General features: G+C 37.4%; 1 protein-coding gene across 7 annotated transcripts in view; it reads left to right on the top strand.

The window, feature by feature from the left end:
* The window catches only part of PPHLN1 (periphilin 1), a 100,514-nt gene that overhangs the window by 24,372 nt on the left and 51,779 nt on the right, over positions 1–24,363 (top strand). For 5 of the 7 annotated variants that reach the window (XM_008140569.3, XM_008140567.3, XM_028144185.2 and 2 more), the window contains 2 exons: positions 13,053–13,264; positions 23,350–23,406. In XM_008140569.3, coding sequence (XP_008138791.2) covers positions 13,053–13,264; positions 23,350–23,406 — 269 coding nt within the window. The remainder of the gene's footprint in view (positions 1–13,052; positions 13,265–23,349; positions 23,407–24,363) is intronic. The other 2 variants (XM_008140570.3, XM_028144187.2) reach the window with 1 other exon arrangement.

Here is a 24,363-nt window from a genome sequence, read left to right as displayed (position 1 = left end):
ACACAGAGTCTCAAACAAAAACAAGATGAATCCAAAGAGGCCCATACTAAGACACATCATAATTAAAATGCCAAAGGTTAAAGACAAAGAGAGAATCTTAGAAGCAGCAAGAGAAAAGTAGTTTGTAACCTGCAAGGGAGCTCCCATAAGACTGTCAGCTGATTTCTCAACAGAAACTTTTCAGGACAGAAGGTATAGGCATGAAATATTTAAAGTGATGAAAAGCAAAGGACCTACAACCAAGATTACTTTGCTCAGCAAAGCTCTTATTTAGAATTGAAGATCAGATAAAGATCTTCCCAGACAAAAAAAAGGAAAAAGCTAGAGGAATTCATCACCAGTATTATAAGAAATAGTAAACAGTCTTTAAGAAGGAAGAAGAAGAAAAAGATAAAAAAATAGAAAGGCCTTGGCTAGGTGGTTCAGTTAGTTGGAACATCGTCCTGCACACCAAAAGGTTGTGGGTTTGATTCCTGACCAGGGCACATACTTAGGTTGTGGGTTTGATCCTCGGTTGGGGTGTGTATGGGAGGCAACTTATTGATGTTTCTTTCACATCAATGTTTCTCCCTTTCTCTTTTAAAATCAATAAAATATATCCTTAGGTAAGGATATAAATTATATGAATAATGGTATTAAATACATACCTATCAACAATTACTTTAAATGCAAGTAAATGTATTAAATGCTCCAATCAAAACACATATAGTAGCTGAATGGTTAAAAAGAAAAAGACCCTTACATAATGCTATCTGTAAGGGACTCGCTTCAGATGGAAAGACACAGACTGAAAGTAAAGGAATGGAAAAAGATAATTCATGAAAATGGAAATAAACAAAAAACTGTGGTAGTACCCAGCTGGTGTTTCTTAGTGGTTAGAGCATCATCCCATGCACTGAAAGGTCATAGGTTCAATTCCAGGTTAGGGCACATTCTCAGGTTGCAGGTTTGGTCCCCAGTTGGGGTGTGTGCGTGAGGTAACCAGTCAATGTTTCTCCACACATCCTAGTCACATAGGTGGACTATATTTCCCAGCCTTCCTTCCATCTAGATGTGGCCATAGGATTAATTTACCTCCAGTAAAATGTAAATAGGAGTTCTGCTTCTGTATGTGTTCTTCCACGCACATTTACCTTTTCCCATGTTGCCGGGTGGGTTCTGGAATGGAATGACAGCAGACCCGTGGCCTTGGAAGCCACATGTTGAAATAGAGTGGTCAGCCTGGGTTTCTGGATGATTGCGTGGAGTGGAGTCTCTCACCCTGGCATGCCTGCCCTAGACTGTTTGATGGTAGCTAGACTTCTTTTTTGTAGTGACTGAAACCTGCATTTTGGGGTATTTTTGTTATAGCAATTTAAGTTTATCTTATCTCTGTAACAATACTCAGTGTTTTATGTGTTAGAGGTAAGATCTCTATTCTAGCTGGGGGATCTCTTAGTCCACATCTATGCCTAGAATACTTTTAAGTGTAAAGATGTGGTTTTGTGAAAAGGGCTCTGGACTTGGTCATCAAACTTCTAATCACAATTCTGCTGCAAGACATTTATTTTTGTGGGCAGTGTAGAATAAAAGGTAATGTGGGAACTCCCTTCACTTAAGTCACAGCACCCTGGTTCTAAAGTTTCCACATTTAAAAGAAGATACATGAGGTTTAAATTTATTCTTAAGTTTTCCCTACTAGCTGCTTTTTCAAATGATTCCCGCAATCTTAATTCCTTTTTGAAGTTCATGTTGACTAGAAATGAAGTAGTTGGTATTTTGTGTGGAATATTTGTGTTGGATGTGGGAAAAAAAGAAAAATGAGGTTCCAGATAAGAAGTGAAATGCTGTCTTTCTCCCCTTTCTCTCCTCTTACATCCCTACCTCCTACTTTATTAAATTTTACTCTTAACTGGTAAACATACGTCTGCTTAAACTTAGGAGTCCATCACAACTTGTCTGGTTTGACTGATGTGATGGGCTGGAATTACCTTGAGGGGATGCATATTAATAGGTGAGAATTCTGAGCTTCATAAATCGGCTTTTGCAACCAACATTCAAGGTAAATATAGTGCAGGTAGTTTCAAGACTACATTCTGAGGAACAGTGCATTATAGGGCACTAGTTCTTCCCACATTCCATTCTCCAGGTAACTTTGCCTCCTGCGTGTGTCCAGCATTATGGCTGAAATGTTTGTGATACAGCCGAAGATGCTGTCCCAACTCTTATTGTTTTTTTGAAAATAAAAAATATTAGTTCAGTTAAGTATGGCTTTAAAAAAATCTTTATAGTCAGCATTCCAGTTGTACTGTTATTTATATTTCTTCAAAGGCTCTTTTTTATTTGCCTGATAATTAATTGTATTGAACCCATTATATCATGCATTTATCCTCATTTTCAACATAGCTAAAAACATTATAGTTTGAAGACTAAATGTAGGTTTTCTTGTGTAAATGGGACTTTGCAGTAGTTGCAGTGCAAAGTTTCTACCCTCTGATTTTTGAAATGGCATTAAAAATGTGCCCCAGTTTCTACTATCCTATTGCTGTTTAGCATGTTTCAGGGTAATTGTTAAAATAAACAAAATTCTTTCTTTAAAATCAGGATAATACTTGCATAAAGAAAGTTATAATAGTTGATGTTGATTGAATTTTTTAGATAATCATGAATGTTGGGACTAACACATTTTTTTTTTTTTAATCCTCATCCCGGGATTGTTTTTCACTGATTCCAGGGAGAGGGAAGGAAGGAGAGAGAAGCACTGATGTGAGAGAGAAACATCGATCAGTTGTCTCCCGTATATGCCCCAACTGGGGATTGAACCCACAACCTGGGTATGTCCCCTGATTGGGCATCAAACCCACGACCCTTCAGTACATAGGACGACGCTCTAACCAACTTTACCACACTGGCCAAGGAAGGACTAACACATTTTAAAATATACATATATATTTTTATAGATATTAGAGAGGAAGGGAGAGGGGGAGAGAGAGAGAGAAAAAAAAACATCAATGATGAGAGAGAATCATTGATTGGCTGCCTCCTGCACGTGCCCCATACTTGGGGATCGAGCTCGAAATCTGGGCATATGCCCTTGGCTGGAATCGAACCCAGGACCCTTCAGTCCAGAGGCTGATGCTCTATCCACTGAGCAAAACAAGCTAGGGCAGGACTAACACATTTTAAAAATAAAAATAGTATGCATAAAGTTGTGATATTTCTATCAATTGATAATTTCCCTTTTAATTTTTTGGGGAAAACTAATCTACAGAGGTTTCATGTTTTGCATTTTAAGTACTCAGTGACAGTTGTTTATGTGGCTTTGTTTTAGTTTGTACAGTTTTTTTGGAAACAGTTCTATAGTTAAGAATGTCTAGCTTAAATTTGTTTTACTTCTGTGATTTTAGTTGTTTTTTGTTAAAATGGGATTTTATATCTGAAATAAATTTAAGGAATCTTAATGATCAAGAAACCTCTGAGTATTTCAAACGAAGGGTTAGAGTCACTAGCAATCCAAGGTTACCTTAAGGAATTTAGGTCATATGAAGCCAGGCTAGTCTATTCCCAGTTTACCCTGCTCTTTTGTGGCCCTCTGGGGTTCCAGCCCTCCTTCCCTGGTAAGGTCTGGACTCTATTTTTATATTATAATCCTTTGAAGCTATCAAAATTATTTCTCAACTTTTCATCCTCTCAGCTGCTGCTTCTGAAATTGGCAGGTGCATATAGGGAAAAGCAGCCCCTAAAAGATAAGCCCCACTCTGGGCTTTCTACCCCGCGTATTGATTCCATAGCTCTTTACTGAATTCTTAGCTCTGATGACTCTGAGCAGTTTGCTAAAAAAAAATTTTGTCTGTTTTTTCTACATTTTTTTTTTTTTTTAGCAGTCAACTTAGTTCTTAATTTTTGGATGTAGAAGTATTTCTTCTTTCTTAAAAAATATTTTATTGATTTTAGAGAGGAAGGAAGAGGGAGGAGGGAGGGAGAGAGGAAGAGAGAGAAGAGAGAGAGAGAGAGAGAGAGAGAAGAAACATCAATGATAAGAGAGAGTCATTGATTGACTGCCCTCTGCATGCCCCTAGCGTGGATCCAGTCCACAACTTGGGCGTGTGCCCTGACCGGGAATCGAGCTGTGATCTCCTGGTTCATACATAGGTCAATGCTCAACCACTGAGCCATGCTGGCCAGGCTAGAAGTATTTCTTGAATGTAGTAGTGGTGTTTTGTTGAAGTAGCAGAAATTGAGGTGAGCCTCGAGGTAATGGTATCTTTGGCTTGAACTTTATGAAATATAAATATTTTTATTTATTTTAAATATAGTAATTATCAACAATCATTTGTTTATTGATTGATTGATTGGCTGATTTCAGAGAGGAAGGGAGAGGGAAAGATAGAAACGCCAATGATGAGAGAGAATCATTGATTGGCTGCTTCTTGCATTACCCCTACTGGGCATGTGCCCTGACTGGGAATCGAACCCAGGACCCTTCAGTCCACAGGCCAACTAAGTTCTGTCCAGTGAGCCAAACCAGCTAGGGCTAAGTATTTTTAAATGAAATGTAAAAAATTTAATAGAAAATGTCTTAAATGTGTAGTATAGAATTAAAACCATGAGTGAGTTGCACAGAAGGACAATGGAAGACTTAACATTTTTCTATTAATAACCATTTTGTGTTTATTTGTTCATTAGTCATTTGATAGTGTTTAGTTGTATAGATACAGTAGCAGACTCCAAAGATTTAAGAAAAACTATGGAAGAAAAACAATATTTTTATTATAAAGGGTTATTTTTTAATGTTTTATTTATAAAAAGTTGTGAATCTGTTCACTGACTTTTCCTATAGAGTGGGTAAAAAGAATCATAATACTTGGAAGTGATGTTGAAGGTTAAGAGTTGCTGTGTTAAGATAGCATTTTTCTGAATAATGGAAAAATAAATAGCAAAAATATAGGAAGTTGGATGATTTCTTGGAAGATTTGCCTTTGCAGACGATTATCCTGAATTGGAGGAACCTAATCACGTTGCACTGATTTCTTAGTGATCCTCTGGGAAGCTGACCTAATACCAGATGATAGTAGCTGATATTGACAAGGCTCACTTCTTTTGGGTTTGTCATGTAATCATATGCTATTTGTATGTTCAAAAGAAATCATTAAAATGTACTAATGATTTTCTGACAATAGTTGGTCTCACAATTTGTGTTTTCGTAAAATAAATATTAGTGAAAATTATTTTCTCAAAGAAACTTTCTTAAAAGTTCTGTTCATTTTCTTTAGAAAATCCTTTCAGATCATGTTAAATAAGGAACGATATTTTTCTATATCACATTTTTAGAAGAAATAGGCACTTTTCTTTTTAATAAACATACATAAATTACACATCAAGGTGTACAGCTCCATGAATTACCATAAGTGTAACCACAATTTGGTTAAGAAATAGAATATTACTTGTATCCAGAAGCTTCTTTATACCCCTGCTCAATTACTTTCCTCCTCCTCCACATAGGTGATCATTATTCTCACAAAGCAATATTAATAGTCAATGGGAAAAATTACATTTGTGACTTTTACAATTTTTTGTCAAAACAAACTCTGTCAGTTAGAAATGTACAGGGAAATGAAAAAAGATAAACCTAAATACTTATTTAGTACACTGTAATTTAACACATTAGAAACAATGAGAGTTAAAGAGTTTTATTTCTTTGTACAAAGCTTATTAGATTGGTGCCATCTCATTGTATAACTTAAGATACAGAACAAACATCTTTTTTATGCCTTGGTGAATTGTCATACTGCATTCTAAGGTTGGATCAGTTTCCAACATTTATCTTTGCCTTTTCATTGTGAAATACCTCTGAGAGTTCCTTTAATGTGAAGAATTTTGTTCGTCTCTCTTCCTCTGGCACATTTCATTCTTTTGGTCACATCTTTTTGTTGTTGTTAATCCTCACCTGAGGATATTTTTCCATTGATTTTTATTAGTTTTTATCATTATTATTTTTTTATTTTATTTTTTCTTTTTTTATCATTATTATTTTTAAAAATATGTTTATTTTATAGTAATTTGCTTCCTCTACATACCATTTTTTAAAATGTATTTTTATTGATTTCAGAGAGGAAGGGAGAGAGAGATAGAAACTTCAATGATGTGAGAGAATCATTGATCGGCTGCCTCCTACATGCCCCCCACTGGGGATTGAGCCCACAACCTGGGCATGTGCCCTTGATCAGAATTGAACCTGGGACCCTTCAGTCCATAGGCCGATGCTCCCTATCCATTGAGCCAAACTGGCTAGGACTCCATTGATTTTTAGAGAAAGTGGAAGTGAGGGGGAGAGACAAAGAGAAAGAAACATCGATGTGAGAGAGACATAAATTGGTTGCCTCCCACAGGTGCCCTGGAGATCGAGCTTGTAACTGAGGTACATGCCCTTAACTGGAATTGAACCCGGAGCCCTTCAGTCCTCAGGCTGATGTTCTATCCACTGAGCCAAACTGGTTAGGGCTCACTTTCGTCTTTTATGCCAATAAGTTTGCCTTCAGTAGTTGCCTCAAGGGTAGAGTATCTTGAAGGTAAACACTGTCAACATTCTCATAGTCAACTATTTTTTCTGTAACTCCTTTTATGTTCAGTTTGAATCGTACTCCTATCGTTATCACTTTTGTATTTCTTGACTGCACCTTTGTACCCCACCAGTTGTACAGTCAAAGATGTCATATCTTCAGACATTGATTGCCACATATCCCCATTTATACCACCCTGTCCTCCTCTTTGTACTCGCTGATAAATTTCCAGGATCCCATTCCTTCTTCCTAAATGATTATAATTTCTGGCTCACAGTCTTCCCCTCCATTCCTCTCTATCCTGATTTGATGATAACCTTTTAACACTAGGTTGGGATTGGTCTTATGTTTTTCAGCTCTTATCTTTAGCTATCCGCAGGCATGGTCAAATCCTAGAATCATCCCTGGGAATTGTTCTGCCTCTTTCATGGGCTCTGAGTTTCTGCTTTTGACTTAGAGCAGTGGTCTGCAAACTGCGGCTCGCAGCCACATGCAGCTCTTTGGCCCCTTGAGTTTTTAGCAAAGGCCAGCTTAGGAGTACCCTAATTAAGTTAATAACAATGTACCTACCTATATAGTTTAAGTTTAAAAAATTTGGCTCTCAAAAGAAATTTCAATCATTGTACTGTTGATATTTGGCTCTGTTGACTAATGAGTTTGCTGACCACTGACTTAGCGATGTCATCCTTATATACAGCGCTTACATGTTAGTGAGATTCTCTATTTGGAGAACCTTCTCAATTTTGTGTGCATGAGAATCACCTGGAGGGTCTTGTTAAAGCCCAGAATCCTGGTCTCACAGAAATTCTGATTCAGTAGGTGTGATTTAATGCCCCTTAATGAGCATTTCTATCACCTTCAGGTAATGCTGATGCAAGCCTGGAGACTGCATTTGGAGGAACACTGTTCTAATTAGTACTTTCCCTCAAAGGGTAAAGATCAAAACTTTCTACTCTGCCTCAAGCTTCTTTCACATTCTTACTTTGTTTACTTCCTATTGATGACTTCTAGAATTACTTTACTGAGATAAAGCCCTTCTGAGATGAGATTTCTCATATTTTCTCTTCGGGAAATAAGAATTTTCTTCTTTATCCTTTTCACTTTCTTCTCTTCTTTCCTTCAGTGCCATTCTTCTGTTTGTCTCATTTTCTCCTGTTGATTTTTGGCTTCTTCCTTATCAGTAACATTCTTGAGTCTTAAATTATGAGTTTCTCCTTCTACAGGAAATTAACCCTTTTGCTCCATTTCCAGATGTGATCAAATAAGCTCCTTCCCTCAAAATATTGTCCCAGTTCTCTCTCTTCTTCCCTCTGTCAAATTTTGTTGACAGAAAAGTAATGGCTTAAAAAATGTCTTAATTTTTTCTAATGTGCTTTGGTTTCCAAAGCTTCACTGGACAGCCCAAAGCTTCACTGGTCATATGACTCCTAGGTCTTAAATGCAGACATCTCTTCCAGCTTCTGCAGTATTTGATAATACTTTCTTTTCCCTTCCTATGCTTTTAAGTCACTGCCTTTAAATTTTTTTCACTGTTCTGACTACTCTGTTCTTGTTTGCATAATACCCTTTAATTCTGCTCTGCTTTTTCTTGAAACTTGGAATACTTTCTCCACCGCCTAAATTTGTGCTGTTCAAAATGGGGACCACTAGCTGAATGTGCCTATTGAGCACTTGAAATATGGCATTTCACACAGATGTTCTGTAAGTATAAAATACACAGATTTTGAAGATTTACAATGAAAAAGAGAATATAGCTTGGACAGTGTGGCTCAGTTGGTTGGAGCATTGTCCCGTACACCAAAAGGTCACAGATTTGACTCTGGATTTCCCGTGAGGGCACGTGCGGGTTTGGTCCCAGGTTGGGGCACATACGAGAGGTATCCTATCGCTGTTTCTCTCACATCAATGTTTCTCTTCCTTTGTCTCTCCTTCTCCCTCTCTCTCTCTCAAATCAGTAAAACATATCCTTGGGTAAGGATTTAAAAAAAAAAGTATTAAATATCTCACCAAAATTTTAATATTGATTACATATTGATAATATTTTGAATAAATTGGGTTAAGTAAAAAATACTAAAATTTCACCTATGATTCTTTACTTTTCAAATGTGGTTAATATATTTGAGGCTTGAAACAATGTTGATCTAAATTTCATCTTTAAAAACTTACAGGTTTCCCATCTAATATACATTTCTCTTCTGAATTACAGTACTAGCCCTCTGGAACATTTATGTCCCATTCTCCCAATCTGATACTAAGCTTCTTCAGAGTCAGGGTAGTTCTTCATAGTTCTTTTCATATATTGGGATGTAGGTATAGATGTAAAAAATATATATACATACACACACATGAATAAATGATGGCTAATATTACCACTTTATCAAAGAGGATACTTAGGTTAGAGAATATAAATTGTGATGTGTGTGTGTGTGTGTGTGTGTGTGTGTGTGTTTAAATTCTCACCCAAGGATATTTTTCCATTCATTTTTAGAGCTAGTAGCAGGGATGGGGAGAGACAGAGAGAGAAACATCAGTGTTGGTTGCCTCCAGCATGCTCCCTGAGCCTGCAACTGAGGTACTTTACTGGAATTGAACCCGGGACCCTTCAGTCCTCGGGTCGACACTCTGTCCACTGAGGCAAACCAGATGGGCCCAATTGTGATGTTTTTACTTAATGCTATTGGCAATAGGAGAGGTTGATGTGAAGGGGAGGAGACATTACTTTGCTCTGAGATATTGAAATCTGACATGTATTTTCCCCAAGTGTATCCAGGCCAAGGATAGTTCTGAACAATTTATTCTGTTGTGATTTTACTGCCATCTGGCGTCAGGACCAGGAAACTGTCGCTCAGAGTTTCTTTTCTTTTCTCCCCAGAGAAAGTAGGCAATCTTTTCTCTCAATATGGGCCTGTTCCTCTCCATCCCCAAAGTAGTTCACAGTAAGAGCTCATTTTATTTCAGTGTGTGAGACCTTTCTTCTCCCCTTGGAGCACTCTCCCCTTGGCTCTCTTGGTAACGTACCCCTTTCCTTCATGTTTCTGTGACCATCTTTCATTTTCAGACTGCCCATTTCTCCCTCAGGTGGTAGTTTTCTAGCCCCAAATTCTGGACCTTCTACTCTTTTTATCCTTTGTTTTCATCCATACGCAAGGCTTAAATACTGCCTATCTACGGACAGATTTATTGTTATAACCAAAATGTCTTCGGGTCTTTGCATCAGTATCTCTAGTTGCCTACCAAGAGGTTACATGAGGTTTCAAATTAGCATGTTCGAATCTAAGATGTGGATTCCCCCATGCCATCCCTACTTCTTTCTCATAGTTTTCTTTTCTCATTTCAATAATCCATCAACGCCAGAATTCTGGGAATCAGCTTAACATTTCCTGTCACACTTAATACATTTATCATGTGCCATTGAATCTTTTAAGGTGTCTTCTTGTACATGTTAAATTTGTGACTCCTTTTTTGCTTTGCCGTATCTAAGCTATCACTGTCTCTAGCCTGGACTGAGTAGGTTACCAGTTAGTTTCTTTGCATGCACTCTTTATTGTATTTACATGTTTTATTTTTTATTTTTATTTTTTAATATCAGCCTTTCTGACTAACCCGGGAGTCCTGTGGTGGGAGAGACTGCATGCATTTGGTTCACCATTAGGTCCCTAGTACCTGGTACAGTTCCTAAAATCTGTGTAATACCTGTACAGCCACTCTGGCTCTCACTGATGATGTGACTCCTGTAGTTTTAGTGATTAAACTTGAATGTATTAGAATTTCTTTATTTTAGTATTTTGTTCAAGTTCATTAATCATGAGTTTTTACTGTGTTTTGCTGAGAGAAACTTAAGTGGATCTATAAAGGCAATATATTTTGGATACTAATCAGATAATGACAACAAACCTTCTTACATATTGGGGAGTGTCAGTCAATATGCTGAAATTATTTTTAACATTGGAAATTTCATGCCATTGCTTTGTCTTTTAGCATTCTTCTGAAATTTAAAGTTCTTTAATTTTTTAAAAATATGTTTTTATTGATTTCAGAGAGGAAGGGAGAGGGAGAGAGAGAGATAGCAACATCAATGATGAGAATCAGTGATCAGCTGCCTGCTGCACGTCCCCCACTAGGGATCGAGCCCACAACCTGGGCATGTGCCCTTCACCAGAATCGAACCTGGGACCCTTCAGTCCACAGGCCGACGCTCTATGCACTGAGCCAAACCAGCTAGAGCTAAAGTTTTTTAATTTTAATATGAAGGTACATTTGCTAAATCTTCAATTAAAACCTGTCTGATTCCACATGTTCTTTTAAATAGAAGCCCAAATCTTAATAGTTCACTAATTTTGATTTGCTTTATGGTTTTTTCTTAAATTGATTTCAGAGAGGAAGAGAGAGAGAGAAAAATCAATGATGAGAGAGAATCTTTGATCGGCTGCCTCTTGCATGCCCCACATTGGGGATGGAGCCTGCAACCTGGGCATGTGCCATGACCTGGAATCGAACTGTGACCTCCTAGTTCATAGGTTGGTGCTCAACCACTGAGCCATGCTGGCCAAGCTGCTTTGTGTTTTAAAGATAGTTTTGATTTTATAGTTTTGCTAGTTAGGCTTGCTTCCTACTTTGAGTTAATGATATTACTTAATAAAGAAGTTTAATCCTATCTAATAAAATCCTATCTAATAATATGCAAATTGACCATACATCTGCTACACCCACAAGCCACGCCCACCAGCCAATCAGGAGTGAGTATGCAAATTAACCCAACCAAGATGGCTGTGGCCATGGAGCGAGCAGGAGGCTTGGGTTTCCCCGGCAATGGAGGAAGCCAAGCTTCCTGCACTCCCTGGCCAGCCCAGGCCTTTGCTCAGGGCTACAAAGTTTCAATTATAGAAGGTAAATAAATCCCAACAAAAATGATTGCAGCCACGGATGAGCAGGAGGCTTGAGTTTCCCTGGCGATGGAGGAAGCCAACTTCCTGGTCTGCCCTGGCCTCCGCTGAAGGGTACAAAGTTTCAATTATAGAAGATAAATAAATCCCAGATACCAGGGCCTCCGCTTGGGTCACAGGGGGGTGTGGCCGGCCTGCAAACCACCACAGGCCCCTCGCCCAGGCCGCCCCACTCCCCAAGGGAACCCACACCCTGACCCAGGACACCCTTCAGGGCAAACCAGCTGGCCCCCACCTGTGCACCAGGCCTCTATTCTATCAAATAAAAGCGTGATATGCAAATTGACCATCACTCCAACACACAATATGGCTGCCCCCATGTGGACACAAGATGGCCGCCACAAGATGGCCAGTAGGTGAGGGCAGTTGGGAGGGATAAGGCCAGCAGGGGAGGGCAGTTGTGAATGATCAGGCCAGTAGGGGAGGGAAGTTGGGAGGGACCAGGCCTGCAAGGGAGAGCAGTTGGGTGTGATCAAGCCTGTAGGGGTGGGCAGTTAGGGTTGACCAGGCTGGCAGAGGAGGGAAGTTGGGGGCGACTGGGCCTGCAGGGAAGGGCAGTTGGGGGTGACCAGGCCTGCAGGAGAGGGCAGTTGGGGCAATCAGGCTGGCAGGGGAGTGGTTAGGGGGTGATCAGGCTAGCAGGCAGAAGCGGTTAGGGGCTGATCAGGAAGGCAGGCAGGCGAGTGGTTGGGAGCCAGCAGTCCTGGATTGTGAGAGGGATGTCTGACTGCCGTTTAGGCTCGATCCTACTGGGATCCGGTCTAAACGGGCAGTCGGACATCCCTCGAGGGGTCCCAGATTGGAGAGGGTGCAGGCTGGGCTGAGGGACACACTACCCCCGTGCACGAATTTCGTGCACTGGGCCTCTAGTTTGTAAAAATAAAAGTGATTATAAAAAGTTGGTTTTTAGAGATAAGAATACAAATTTAGAAAACGATTTAATAAGCATATATCAGGGTTTCTCAGCCTTATCATTATTAACATTTTCGGTAAGATAGTTTATCGTTGTGTGTATGGGAGCTATCCTGGGCATTGTAGGGTTTAGCAACATCCCTGGTCTCTATCCACCAGTGGTAGCCCTTCCTTTCTAATTGTGATAACAGACATGTTTGTAGGTATAGCCAAATTGTCATGTAGGGGCAAAATTTCACCATTTGAGAATCAGTATATACTGTACTTGGAAGGCGATAATAGGCCATGAAGTATCTCACTTGGGAAGTCTTTGGCATCCTTTAGGTGTCTGAGAATATGATAGCTGGGTGGTATATTGTTAATGGCAAAAAGATGTAGAAGCTATCTGACTGTATTGTTTTCACATTTTAAAATTACTGTGCTTGCTTAAAATAAAGTAACTTTTACACTTACCACCTGGTTCTATCCCAAACTGAAAAAACGATGCATTCTAAAACATATTTCACTGATAAAGTTTCATTTTGTGGGCTGACTTCAGAAGTTAGGTGGTGGTAGAAAAGGGAACCAAGATTACTTGAAGAGTAGCTGGTATTCAGAGCTTTTGCCATTTGTGGATATGTGGGGTAAAGGATATAATTAACCTCTTTTCTTTTCAAAGGGACATGAGAGATGGCTTTAGAAGAAAAAGTTTCCATACTTCCCATTATGTGAGGGACCGGTCTCCTCATAAAAGAGAAACTCCGTTTTTAAGAGAATCACCTGTTGGCAGAAAGGACTCTCCACACAGCAGATCTGGCTCCAGTGTCAGTAGTAGAAGCTACTCTCCAGAAAGAAGCAAAACTTACTCTTTCCATCAGTCTCAACATAGAAGTATGTATTTTAAAAACTTTTCCGTTTTCTTTTACACTGATGAGACAGTACTAAGACAGATTGCCTTATAGGTGCTGTAGAAGGTATATTTTTTTAACATTTTCTTTTTTAAAATTTCACTTACAGAAAAATTGAAAGAATAGTTTAATGAAGACACCACACAAACACATACACAGGCACTCATTTTCTAAACCATTTCAAGATGCAGTCCACATGATATTTCACTTCTAATTCTTCAGCATTATAAGCATGTTGGAAGGTCATACACTCCTGATTTTCTGCCATTTTGTGCCGTTCTAACCTCTTTAATCTTTTGTCACTAGGTAATATCTCTATATATCTGACAGCACATTTTTCATGAAAAATATCACTGGTTTTCCCTAAATATAAAGTATAGCCTTATAGAATTTAGAGTTAAACCTATTTTTATGTTTATTCTTTTGCAACCTTCAATTTGTTTTCTTTAAATTTGGACAAGCATGACATTCTCTGCCATAATATCATCCTTACTGAGTTGCGTAATGTGTGTGGGAATAAATAAATGAAATCTTCCTGTATTATATTTCTAGACTCTACTACCTGCTCATTCACAAAAATTTCCTCTTGCCTTTTATATTCAAGGCACTGTGTTAGATAGAAAGATGTCCCTGTCACCAAGGAACTAGAATATGTATGTGTATTTTCCCCCAACTAGTAACAACTTTATCATTTTGTAAATATAGCATATGTAAAATATAACGGATACAAGAATCAATATGTCATAAATGAGATAACCTAACATGAGCAGGTCAAAATAAGAGAGATTCTCACTCTGGGGATGGGAGAACATGACATTTGGGCTTATCTTTTATTTCAGATTTCTGTAAGTGGAGAAGTATCTACTAGGTATAAGGAATTATAAGTCGAGAAATCAGAAAAGTATGATTTTTTTTTTTCCTTTTTAACTCCTTTTTTATTATCTGTGTTTTGTTTTTTTTCAAATAATAACATTTTTAGTTTAACAGTTTGTGCCTCCTGGTTGTTAAGATGGATGGAAAATCACTTCAGGTTATCAGAATGTCTCCATTGGAGCTGTTGCTGGATTCCTGTATTTAAGAAACATTTATCAATTGTTTACTATTTTCAGAGCTAGATAGAGTGGGGCTTCCAAAAAAATTTTTTAATTACATGTGTATGAATGATCACACACATATGTCTGAGTGCTTAAAATGTTTTCAGAATAGTTCCAGGTAACAGTTTTATTCTGGAGTTCAGTGTTAACAGTCTGATATTTCCTTCCTCTCTCCCTCCACCCTTCTCTCCATCAAGGAGAAAAACTATCTGAAAGTTGTAATGCATGCTCACACGCACAGCCAGAAATATCCAAAATTAGCCAGATACCTCCTAGGAGCATAGTTTTTGTATGTATATGACTTAAATCCAAATCTATTAATGATTTGATTAAGAGGAGGAAAGTATCATGGGAAACTGATTATGAAACCTTTCAAACAAAGCATGAGAAAAATGGAGGCTTGAAATTCTTACTTGACAGCTTATATTAAGGCTGTTAAGTTATTTATGATAGTTATTGGTGAATTAGATAATGCTCTAACCATTGAGCATGCTGGCCATGGCTGGGCTGAACTATTAAATGTTTTTCTATGCTCCTTTCATGTAAATGGTTTTCAGAATAGTTGCATAAGATCATCTGTCAAAAAGATAATGAAGTCTTGTTTTGATCAGTAAATGGGAAAAGTAATTATTAATTCACATATTTATGATACCAACTTTTGCTTTAAATCTAATTGTAACAAATATTGATAGCACCTTACCTTGCTTTTCTTCAAAAAAAAGAACTGAGAAACAGGGTCCTTCAATGATCAGTCATTTAAACTGGGTTAATTAGCAGTATTGTATTAATTTAGTTTTCTAATGTAAATGAAAATTTTGCCACAGATTTTATTTTTAATTTTTAAATTACCTTAAATTCTATTTTTTTCATATATTTTTATTGATTTCAGAGAGGAAGGGAGAGGGAGAGAGAGAGAGAAACATCAATGATAAGAATCCTTAATCGGCCGCCTCCTGTACACCCTCTACTGGAGATTGAGCCTGCAACCGGGGCATGTGCCCTTGACCGGAATCGAACCTGGGACCCTTCAGTCCACAGGCTGCTGCTCTATCCACTGAGCTAAACCAGCTAGGGTTTGCCATAGATATAAAATGTTTGTATAAATAACAGGTAAAAATAATTTTGCTAATTTTACCATTTTGCTAATTCTTTAACTTTTTTTTTGCTTTTTCATACTTTTCAGAGTAATTTTACTTATTTTAATAATCACTTATTAGTTTGGCCATGGTAACCATTTTTGTATTAAAAATTGTTTTTCAATTACAGTTGACATTCAATATTATATTAGTTTCAGGTGTTTAGCACTGTGGTTAGAAATTTATATAACTTGAGAAGTAGACTGCTATAATTCTAGTACCTACCTTTGGCACATGGTAACCATTTAAGGACTAATTATTCATAATTCTTCTGTGCATTTAATGTCTGTTATGTGCTTAATTATAAGCCACAGAATGATTTTTACTCCTTTTTCATCTCAACTAGTTATTTCCCATTTTGAGCTTATACATGTGCATACGAACACACACGTGCACACATGCACTTAATTAAATTTATTTTACTTGGCTTTTTGGGTTAAACCTATGGAACTTTGTTCTGCTTTAGACTGATTATCCTCCTAAATCAAATTATTTTTATCATGTGCTTCATGTATAAGACTTCTGCTTATAACTTAATTGGACTAATCTGGTCAAAGCTGTGACTACCATATTATTTTTTGTTTCTTTTTGTTATCCATATTTACATGCCACCAGGGTGGGTTGTCCTAGTTAACCTCAATTCCTTTTCCTTTGTTTATGAGACTGTTCTAGTTAAAATAGTTTTGAATATTTTTTTAAAATATGTTTTTATTGACTTTATAGAGAGAGAGGAGAAGGGAGAGGAATGGAGAGATAGAAACATCGAGAGAGAAACATCATGCTCCTGCAGCTTCCCCCACTGGGGATCGAGCCTGCAACCTGGACATGTGCCCTGACCACCGGAATCGAACCATGACCCCTTGGTTCATAGATTGATGCTCAACCACTGAGCCACACCGGTCGGGCTTGAATATTTTTACTTGAAGTTTATTTTTATTCTAATTAATCTGACCTATCATCTCCCCATTTGTCAGCTCTCTCGGATACTTACTTTCCCATTTGACTCCCCCTTTTCAAATGAATCCTATTGTTTTCCTAGCTCAACTTTTATTTATCTTTTGTTTAGGATTGATTATAGCATTGTAATACACCAGAGATCACTAAGTTTAGTCACTCATACCCATTCTTTGTTAAAGTACTTCCTGTGATGTTTAATGTATCACAATCTAGCCTTTCCATCTTTGTATAGCTCACTTTAATAAAACAAAATATTTTCCTGTAACATGTACATAATGCTATTTATCTTAAACCCATAAAGATAATTTTTTTTATATTATAACCATTTATGTATTTGAAGAGTCCCATCATAATCTTCTCAATTTTTGTTTTTCAGGTATAAATATATTTAGTTCTTTCAGCTGTTCCTTTTATTTGGCATGATTTTTGGACCTTTTGCTTTGCTAAATTTTTTTCTGTTCCTTTGAAGTTGTGATGCCAGAAGTAAACTTTTATTTTGTCAACCACATTGCATTACTGATCCTTACTGAGACTGTAGACAATTGAAACCTAAACCATTTTCCTATATTTTATTCTTAAAATGCTCTTCAGCTGTACTTTTTCTGGTGCAATTGTTTGTGTGTAGTTAATGCATTAAAAAAATCTAGTTATGTTAAATTTCATCTAATTAATTTTGGCTTATAATTTTCTTCCATAGAGGTTTAAAAATCTCATTTAGTGGTCCTATATATTAGCAGCATATAAATAGCTTTGTTTTATCTGCAAATGAAGTATGCATTATGTGTTTTATATTAATCATTAATAATTTTGTAGAGTAGCGTAAGGTAAGGCCTGTTATAGAAACTTTAGAGACCTTTCTCTGTGGACTTCAGCCATTTATCTGCATTATTTGCTGTTATTCAACCAGTTGTGATCCCCAATCTTGTCTTTCTTTCATTTGTGGATTTCATGGAAGACTTGGTACTTTGTTGAAATTCAAGTTATAAAGCATTTCCTCTATCAAAACAATGGCATAAAAATTGCCTTGCCTTATTTTTAAACATTAAAGGCTTTGTGCCTCCTGGGATGATTATGTCAGTGATTATGCCTCTTTGTTAATTCAGTCTAAACATTTGCTATAGATTGTAATGTCAACTTTACCAGTGATGCTCATATATGAATTAGGCAGTGTGACATTTTGGTTGAATTTTTAAATATCATTACTCTGGAAGATTTGGAAATTTATTGTTTTTGTTGATCTATGTCTGTTTTTCTTTCTTTCTTTTAAAATCTTTATTGCTTAAAGTATTACATATGTCCCCTTCCCCCTCCCCCCCCATTGACCCCTTCTAGCCCCTGCCCCTGGCCTTTACCACCCTATTGTCTGTATCCATGGGTTATGCATATATGCATACAAGTTCTTAGGTTGAACATGTGTCTGTTTTTTAGTTCTGACTTTGGGCCCACCCTCCCATTATTTTCTTTTCTAATCCTCACCCGATGATATGCTTATGGATTTCTTCAGAGAGCGAGAGAAAAACATCAATGTGAGAAACATTGATCTGTTGTCTTCCTTGCATGTCCCTACCAGGAATCCAACCCACAACCTTTTGTTGTATAGGATGATGCTCCAATCAACTGAGCATTGTTTTTATTTTTTAATATATTTTTGTTGGATTTCAGAGCAAAAGGGAGAGGGAGAGAGAATAGAAACATCAATGATGAGAAAGAATCATTGATCAGCTGCCTTTTGCATGCCCCCTACTGGGGATCAAGCTGGAAACCCAGGCATATGCCCTGACTGGGAATTGAACTTCGACCTCCTGGTTCATAGGCTGACACTCAACCACTGAGCCATACCGGCCTGGCTTCCCTTATTTTCTTGATACCAGCAACAATTACTATGAATAGAAGATATTTTAAAGAAAGACTGTGCTTAATCTATTTTGAAAGTATATCTAAGATAACTGAAAATGTACAAGAATTAAAAATACATATATTTTAATTTGACTTTGGGTGGTAGGAACACAATGCAGTATACTGATCGTGTATCATAGAAATCTACACTTGAAACCGATACGGTCTTGTTGAACAATGTTACCCTAATAAATTTAATAAAAAGTAAAATGAAAAAAAATACTATTTTGAGAAGAGAATATTTGGAAGATAGCCTTTGTTATTGAACACCAATGTAATTGGAAAAGATACATGTCTAAAGACCTGGTTGGCTATGAATAAATTTGGAAGTCCACATTAATTTTTGGATTATAGCTGAAATTCCAACAAAATTTAGAAGCTTAAGTCTGCCTTTAGAAGGAAGGCTTTTCGGTGCAGGTTTAGATGGTAATAGGGATATAGAAATAAGGCTTTATCCTAAGATCTTGTATATTAGGCAGTAGGAAGATTAAACCCATTCTCTTAGCAGCTGAATATAGTGTTTCTTGGTTTGAAAGTCACTGTATTTATGATCAGTATTCACACAGTTTTTCATTTAACAAAAATTTATTTCAAATAAATGGTTTGCCAAGCAAGAAAAATCCAGTCTTTGCCCTCTGAGTTTACGATCTAGTGATGGAGACAAACAAGTCATTACATAGGAATAGACATTTTAGATAAAATCTGAAGGGTGGATAGAAGTTGGTGGAAAGATGCAAGTGGTGAAGGCCTATGAGCTATCTCATGTGGAGTACCTGACATGTAATTTAGTCTCATGGAAGATCTTGGACTGTTAATTGGTCCATGCTATTAGTGTGCAGTGGAAGTAGATACTCTATATTCTTTTTGTTAGAGACTCTGTTGCTTACTCACAAGAGAGCTTTGTCTGAGTTTCCTGGGGAAATCCTAGGAGTATAGCTATAGTTTTTCAAGCATCTGAATGACCGTGGTTCTAAAAAGTAATTAGTTAATGACGTTTCCATATGTGTAGGCATTTATAGTATCCTTGTTTAGGACTTAGTGTGCTCTGTCAATAGCAGACATTCGTAATGTACTGATGATATGTTTGATTGATGTTTTAAAAAGTGAGCTCCAGTGGTTTTAGCTGATTATTAAAGGAGAATTCTATTTAGAAGTGCACTTCCAAACTATTCATAGTTAATATACCTTTACTTCAACTTGTTGCATTTTTAACCTTCTAAAGATGATTACTTTAGGGAAGCAAAAGTGATGCAAAGCTTTATCTACCCCTCAAGTTGTTTTTTTTTGTGGGGTTTCTCTTTTTTGTTTTTTGAGTCTTGACCACAGAGCATTTTCTTCTGTCCCCTCTATATTCTGTTTTGTATCCTTTTGAATAAATCAGTAGATCTCTAGGAAATCCTGCTCTTCCTAACCAAGAGCCCCAAATTTGTATGTCATCATTCATGATGGAGAAAATAAATTATTTCCTTATCTTCTGTGTCAGCACCACATCTTCATTTGTTCATATCTTAATTTCTCTTTCAAAGCTTCAAGGGAAAGATGAATGACCTGTGCTACGACTTTTTTTGTTTATTGAAAATGCCTTTTTCTTTACTTTTTATTGAATTTATTGGGGTGACACTGGTTAACAAAATTATACAGGTTTCAGGTACACAATTCCACATAATTTGTACACTGTATTGTGTGTTCAACACCCCAAGTCAAGTCTCCTTTCATCACCCTGTATGCCCTGATACCCTCCTTAAACTCCCCCCACCCTTCTCTCCCTTGCAGTCACCACACTGTTGTCCATGTACATGAGTGTTATTGAAAAGACTTTCATTCAGAAGTGTGTTTTGTTCCTATATGTCAGGCACTGTACCAATAATTTAATAATATGCAAGACAGAATTCATAGTTTTATGATCTTTAATGATGATTTTTTTTCTAGTACTATCCTTTGTTCTTTCATAGATTATCAATAACAACACTTAATTAGGATTGTATGAGTCTGGTTAGGTTTATCATGGCTTTCACACGGATAACACATTAGAAAGAAAGCATATTTCTGAAAGACCATATCAAATTTATAGCTTTTCTTTTTAAAGAGTCATCAAATATTGTTTTATTAATATTTAAATCAGCTATTACTTCAGAGAGTCACCAAATATTAAATTCTTTTAGAACTTTTAAATGTTTGTTAGAATAATAATCTGCTTCTCTAGCTTTGATTTCATCTGCATGGAAAGAACTTTATACTTGGTCTATGGAACCAGTATTTGAAATTCCTCTTCATTTTCTTCCTTCCCATTTATTCTTTCACTCACCAAAATATGGACTTGGATTCTGATTTCCTTACTGCGCTATTCAGAATTTTTCTTTCCTGGCTTCTTTCCTTTATCCTAATTTGGAACTTACTTTCTTTAGCAAGTCACAGCAAAGGCACAAATGTGTTGAGCCTTTTTGTCCTGCTCTCAAGTAGGGAGTTAGTGCTGCTTACTAAGATCATGTGTGAGATGAATTTGAGGTAATAGCTGAAGAGTAGCATCCTGTCAGTTAGAAATAAAGACATGTGAATTAAAGAAGCAGATTTGAAAAACACGGGTATTTATAGTGATTGAAGCCACATAAGAATAGCAGAGCAAAAAGAACTGGGGTTAGGAACACTCACTTTGAGGAACAATAACCAACAAAGAAGAAAGAGAAAGGTGTAGTTAGGAAGTATAAACACAGAAGTACAAAGGCATGAAAACCAAATGGCAAAATATTAAAAAAAACCTTGTTTAGGAATCATTAATATGCTGTAGTAGAGGACAAGAAGAAAGACCCTTGGTTGTTTTGTTGTTGTTTTTAGTTGATCTTTACAGACAATGGAAGGGAGAAGGAGAGAAAGAGAAACATCAGTGTGATAGTGACACATATATTGGCAGCCTCATGCACAACCCAGGCATGTGCCTGATCAAGAATCAAACCTGCAATCTTTCGGTGCGCAGGGTGACACCGGCCAGGACAAGACTCCTGGTTTTAATATACACCTGTCCTTGGAAGCTCTGGGATGAAGAGTTTAAGCACAGTGGGGTTGTTTCTACTATCTCTTGTATTAAAATATACTCTAAAATTTAAAAAATTAAAACAACCACTTTATTTATTTATTTATTTTTTTATGATTCTGCAACTTGAGCCAGTTTCAGCTAGGTGGTTTTACTAGTCTGTTAGAATTTATTAAATAGTCCAAGCTTGTTTAGGGCAGCATGGCTAGAACTCTGTAGTTAAATGTGGTAATTCCTGTAGTGTCTCTGAAATTTGGAATCGAAATCAATAAACATAGCATGTATTAGTAAACTGACTCTTTGGAGGGGAAAACTACCTGGTTTGTGATATTTGCCAATATCCATGGAGTAAATGCTACCACTGTGGCTGATTTCAGGCTACCCATGTGGAGTCATTAAACTTGCAGTTTGGAAGAGATGCAGACATTCCACTCTCACCAGCTAACACGAGCCAGCCTCACACACCAGACACTCCTGTAAAACATCCCCGTCCTTATTTCTTGAACTACAAAGAATTTGAGACAGGTTAACAAATAAACACTTAATAAAATAGGATTACGAAAATGGGTGAAGGCTTTTATGTAAAAGGAAAATTAAATGAAAACAAAAATAAGAATAAAGTTAGTAATATATTAAATGCCTATGATAAGGCTTATCTCAGTAGTTGCTGTAGGTGAACTAAGGATTTGCCTAAAACAAAGAGGAAATGAGCAGTAATAGTGTTCACAGTGTACCTTAGGTAAAAAGATATCAGCTGCTCAGGAGGAACAGAAATTTCCTGATAGATCAGTGAACAATAAGAGGGACACTGCATCTTCAGCCACATTCTTCCAAAAGTAGGAGGGCACCATTTGTTTAATACAAGGTGCTGACAGTGCCAAAATGGTTCAGAAAAGGTGTGTTACTTTCTCAGAAAAAAAGTAAAATTGGCAATTTGGGGTCTATAATAGAAGAAGGAATTTGTATGTTATTGCAAAGATATCTGGGAATCTCTGCTAGTATTTTTAGGCTATTTAGGAAGCTGATTTTATCTGCATCAAGAGTTTACAGGAAGCTAATAAAATATTTACATGCTTCTAAGTATGAGATAATTAGGGATCCAACAAAGAGAGTAGGTGTGGATTTATGTATAAAGAAAATTCATCACCCTTGCCGGTTTGGCTCAGTGGATAGAGCGTTGGCCTGCGGACCGAAGGGTCCTGGGTTCTATTCGGGTCAAGGGCACATACCTCAGTTGCAGGCTCCTACCCAGTCCAGGCCCTGGTGGGGGCGCATGCAGGACTCACATTCATATTTCTCTGTCTTTCCCTCTCTCTGCCACTCTCTAAAAATCAATGGAAAAATATCCTCGGGTGAGGATAAAAAAAAAAAAAAAAAAAAAGAAAATTCATCTATGAGAAAGTTTGTATAAAAAGAAATAGCACGATCTAGTAATAGGCTTCCTGTTGAGAGCATTTCAAAATAACTACTATGAAATCCTTCCTGTGTTCTTTTTTATTGCTAATGATAATTCATCTTTGATATTTTGGTGTCATTCTTTAACCAATCCTTTGAATGTTGACTTTATGGAGGAGATTAGATTAGGAGATTAGATTAGGCTCTTAAGAGTAAAATATGATCTCATCTTCAATTTTTGGTATCTTATTTGATGCTCCTTTCCTCATTTCTTTCTGCCCATGCTATCCTTGGTTAGCCTCATCGTCATATTTCACGTTGTCGGTCTTGGACCCAGTCCACTTATGATCTTAAGCAGATTTTTTCCTGTTATGTTACTCCTCTTCCGTGGTGGCTGATCAGGCAGCTGTAGTTGAAGGCAGGTTAGGAAAGAGGTTAGGATCACCAGCAAGTGCTAAGAAGTTCCTATTCTTATCACTACCACATCTGGGTCCTTCTCTTGTTCCTCCTGGGCACAGAGGTGCTTACTGGTAGTAATTCCTCCCTGCCCACCTTTCCTTAGAATCCGTGCGTGCAGCTGCTTCCTACAAACGGCAGAATGAAGGAAAGCCAGAAAGAGGTGAGTTTTGAGCTAGATTTTTATTTGGGGGTGTAAGAGGGTGGGTGCTTGAATTGATTGAGGTTATAGAAGGGAAAGTGTGTAACTGCTCCAGTAGTCTACTGTTGGAACCAGAGTTGAACAGTAGACTCAGATAATAGGGGACTCAAGGGTGATGTGCCCGGGCCAGCCATTCCTGGTCAGCAATAGTTACCTCATAGAAGGTTGAGATCTATAGACTAGATAAGTCATTGACAGGTACAACAGTAGGTTCAGGGGGTTTCTTTTTACCTTTCCTGTGCCCTTTCTGCTACCTTCTATGTCATCCTTCATCTTTTGCTCCTTGCCTGTCTGTCCCTTTCATGCACTTGGTATATATGAATATGTGTGGCTATATGCCAAGCCACCTGCCCTACCCTTCAGTGTTCCTTTGCTTCTGCACACTGACATTAGTTGATAGCTGCTTAAGTTAGCCCTTCTTCAGCTACAATCAAGATAGATTGTAAGGCTATACTTGGGCACCATACTTTGCATAGCCATAGTGCTGATGTTTTGTTTGTAAAGGAAATGCTAGGTAAGAAATTAACAAGTGCTTGTGAAAGTTTTTTTTCTGTGTCTAGCTGCTGTGTGCCCGAATTGAACCTACAAGTATGCCTTTAATGTGCTGTGCTTATTGGTTCAGCTCCTCATTTCCTTTCAAGGAATAGATTATCTGACTAGGATGGGGAGTTCATTGCAGTCTAAGAGTAAAAGAACAAATTATCTTTTCACCCAATTTTTGAGTGCCTTTTACTTAAAGGACTCAAGCTAGGTAGGTCCTGAGAATTCAGAAATAAATAAGCTATGATACTTGTTCCTCTAGGTGCTTTTGGTGTGGAGGGTAGACTGACACTGTCACAGGATCATGTGGAATTTACCATGTGCAATGGAAATACAGTAGGGAATGACTAAATAAGCCATGCTCTGAATTATTTGGGG

Source organism: Eptesicus fuscus, chromosome 7, assembly GCF_027574615.1.
Source record: "Eptesicus fuscus isolate TK198812 chromosome 7, DD_ASM_mEF_20220401, whole genome shotgun sequence".
NCBI lineage: Eukaryota > Metazoa > Chordata > Mammalia > Chiroptera > Vespertilionidae > Eptesicus > Eptesicus fuscus.
The sequence above is the reverse complement of the archived record's forward strand: the minus strand, read 5'-3'. Positions and strand labels throughout refer to the sequence as shown.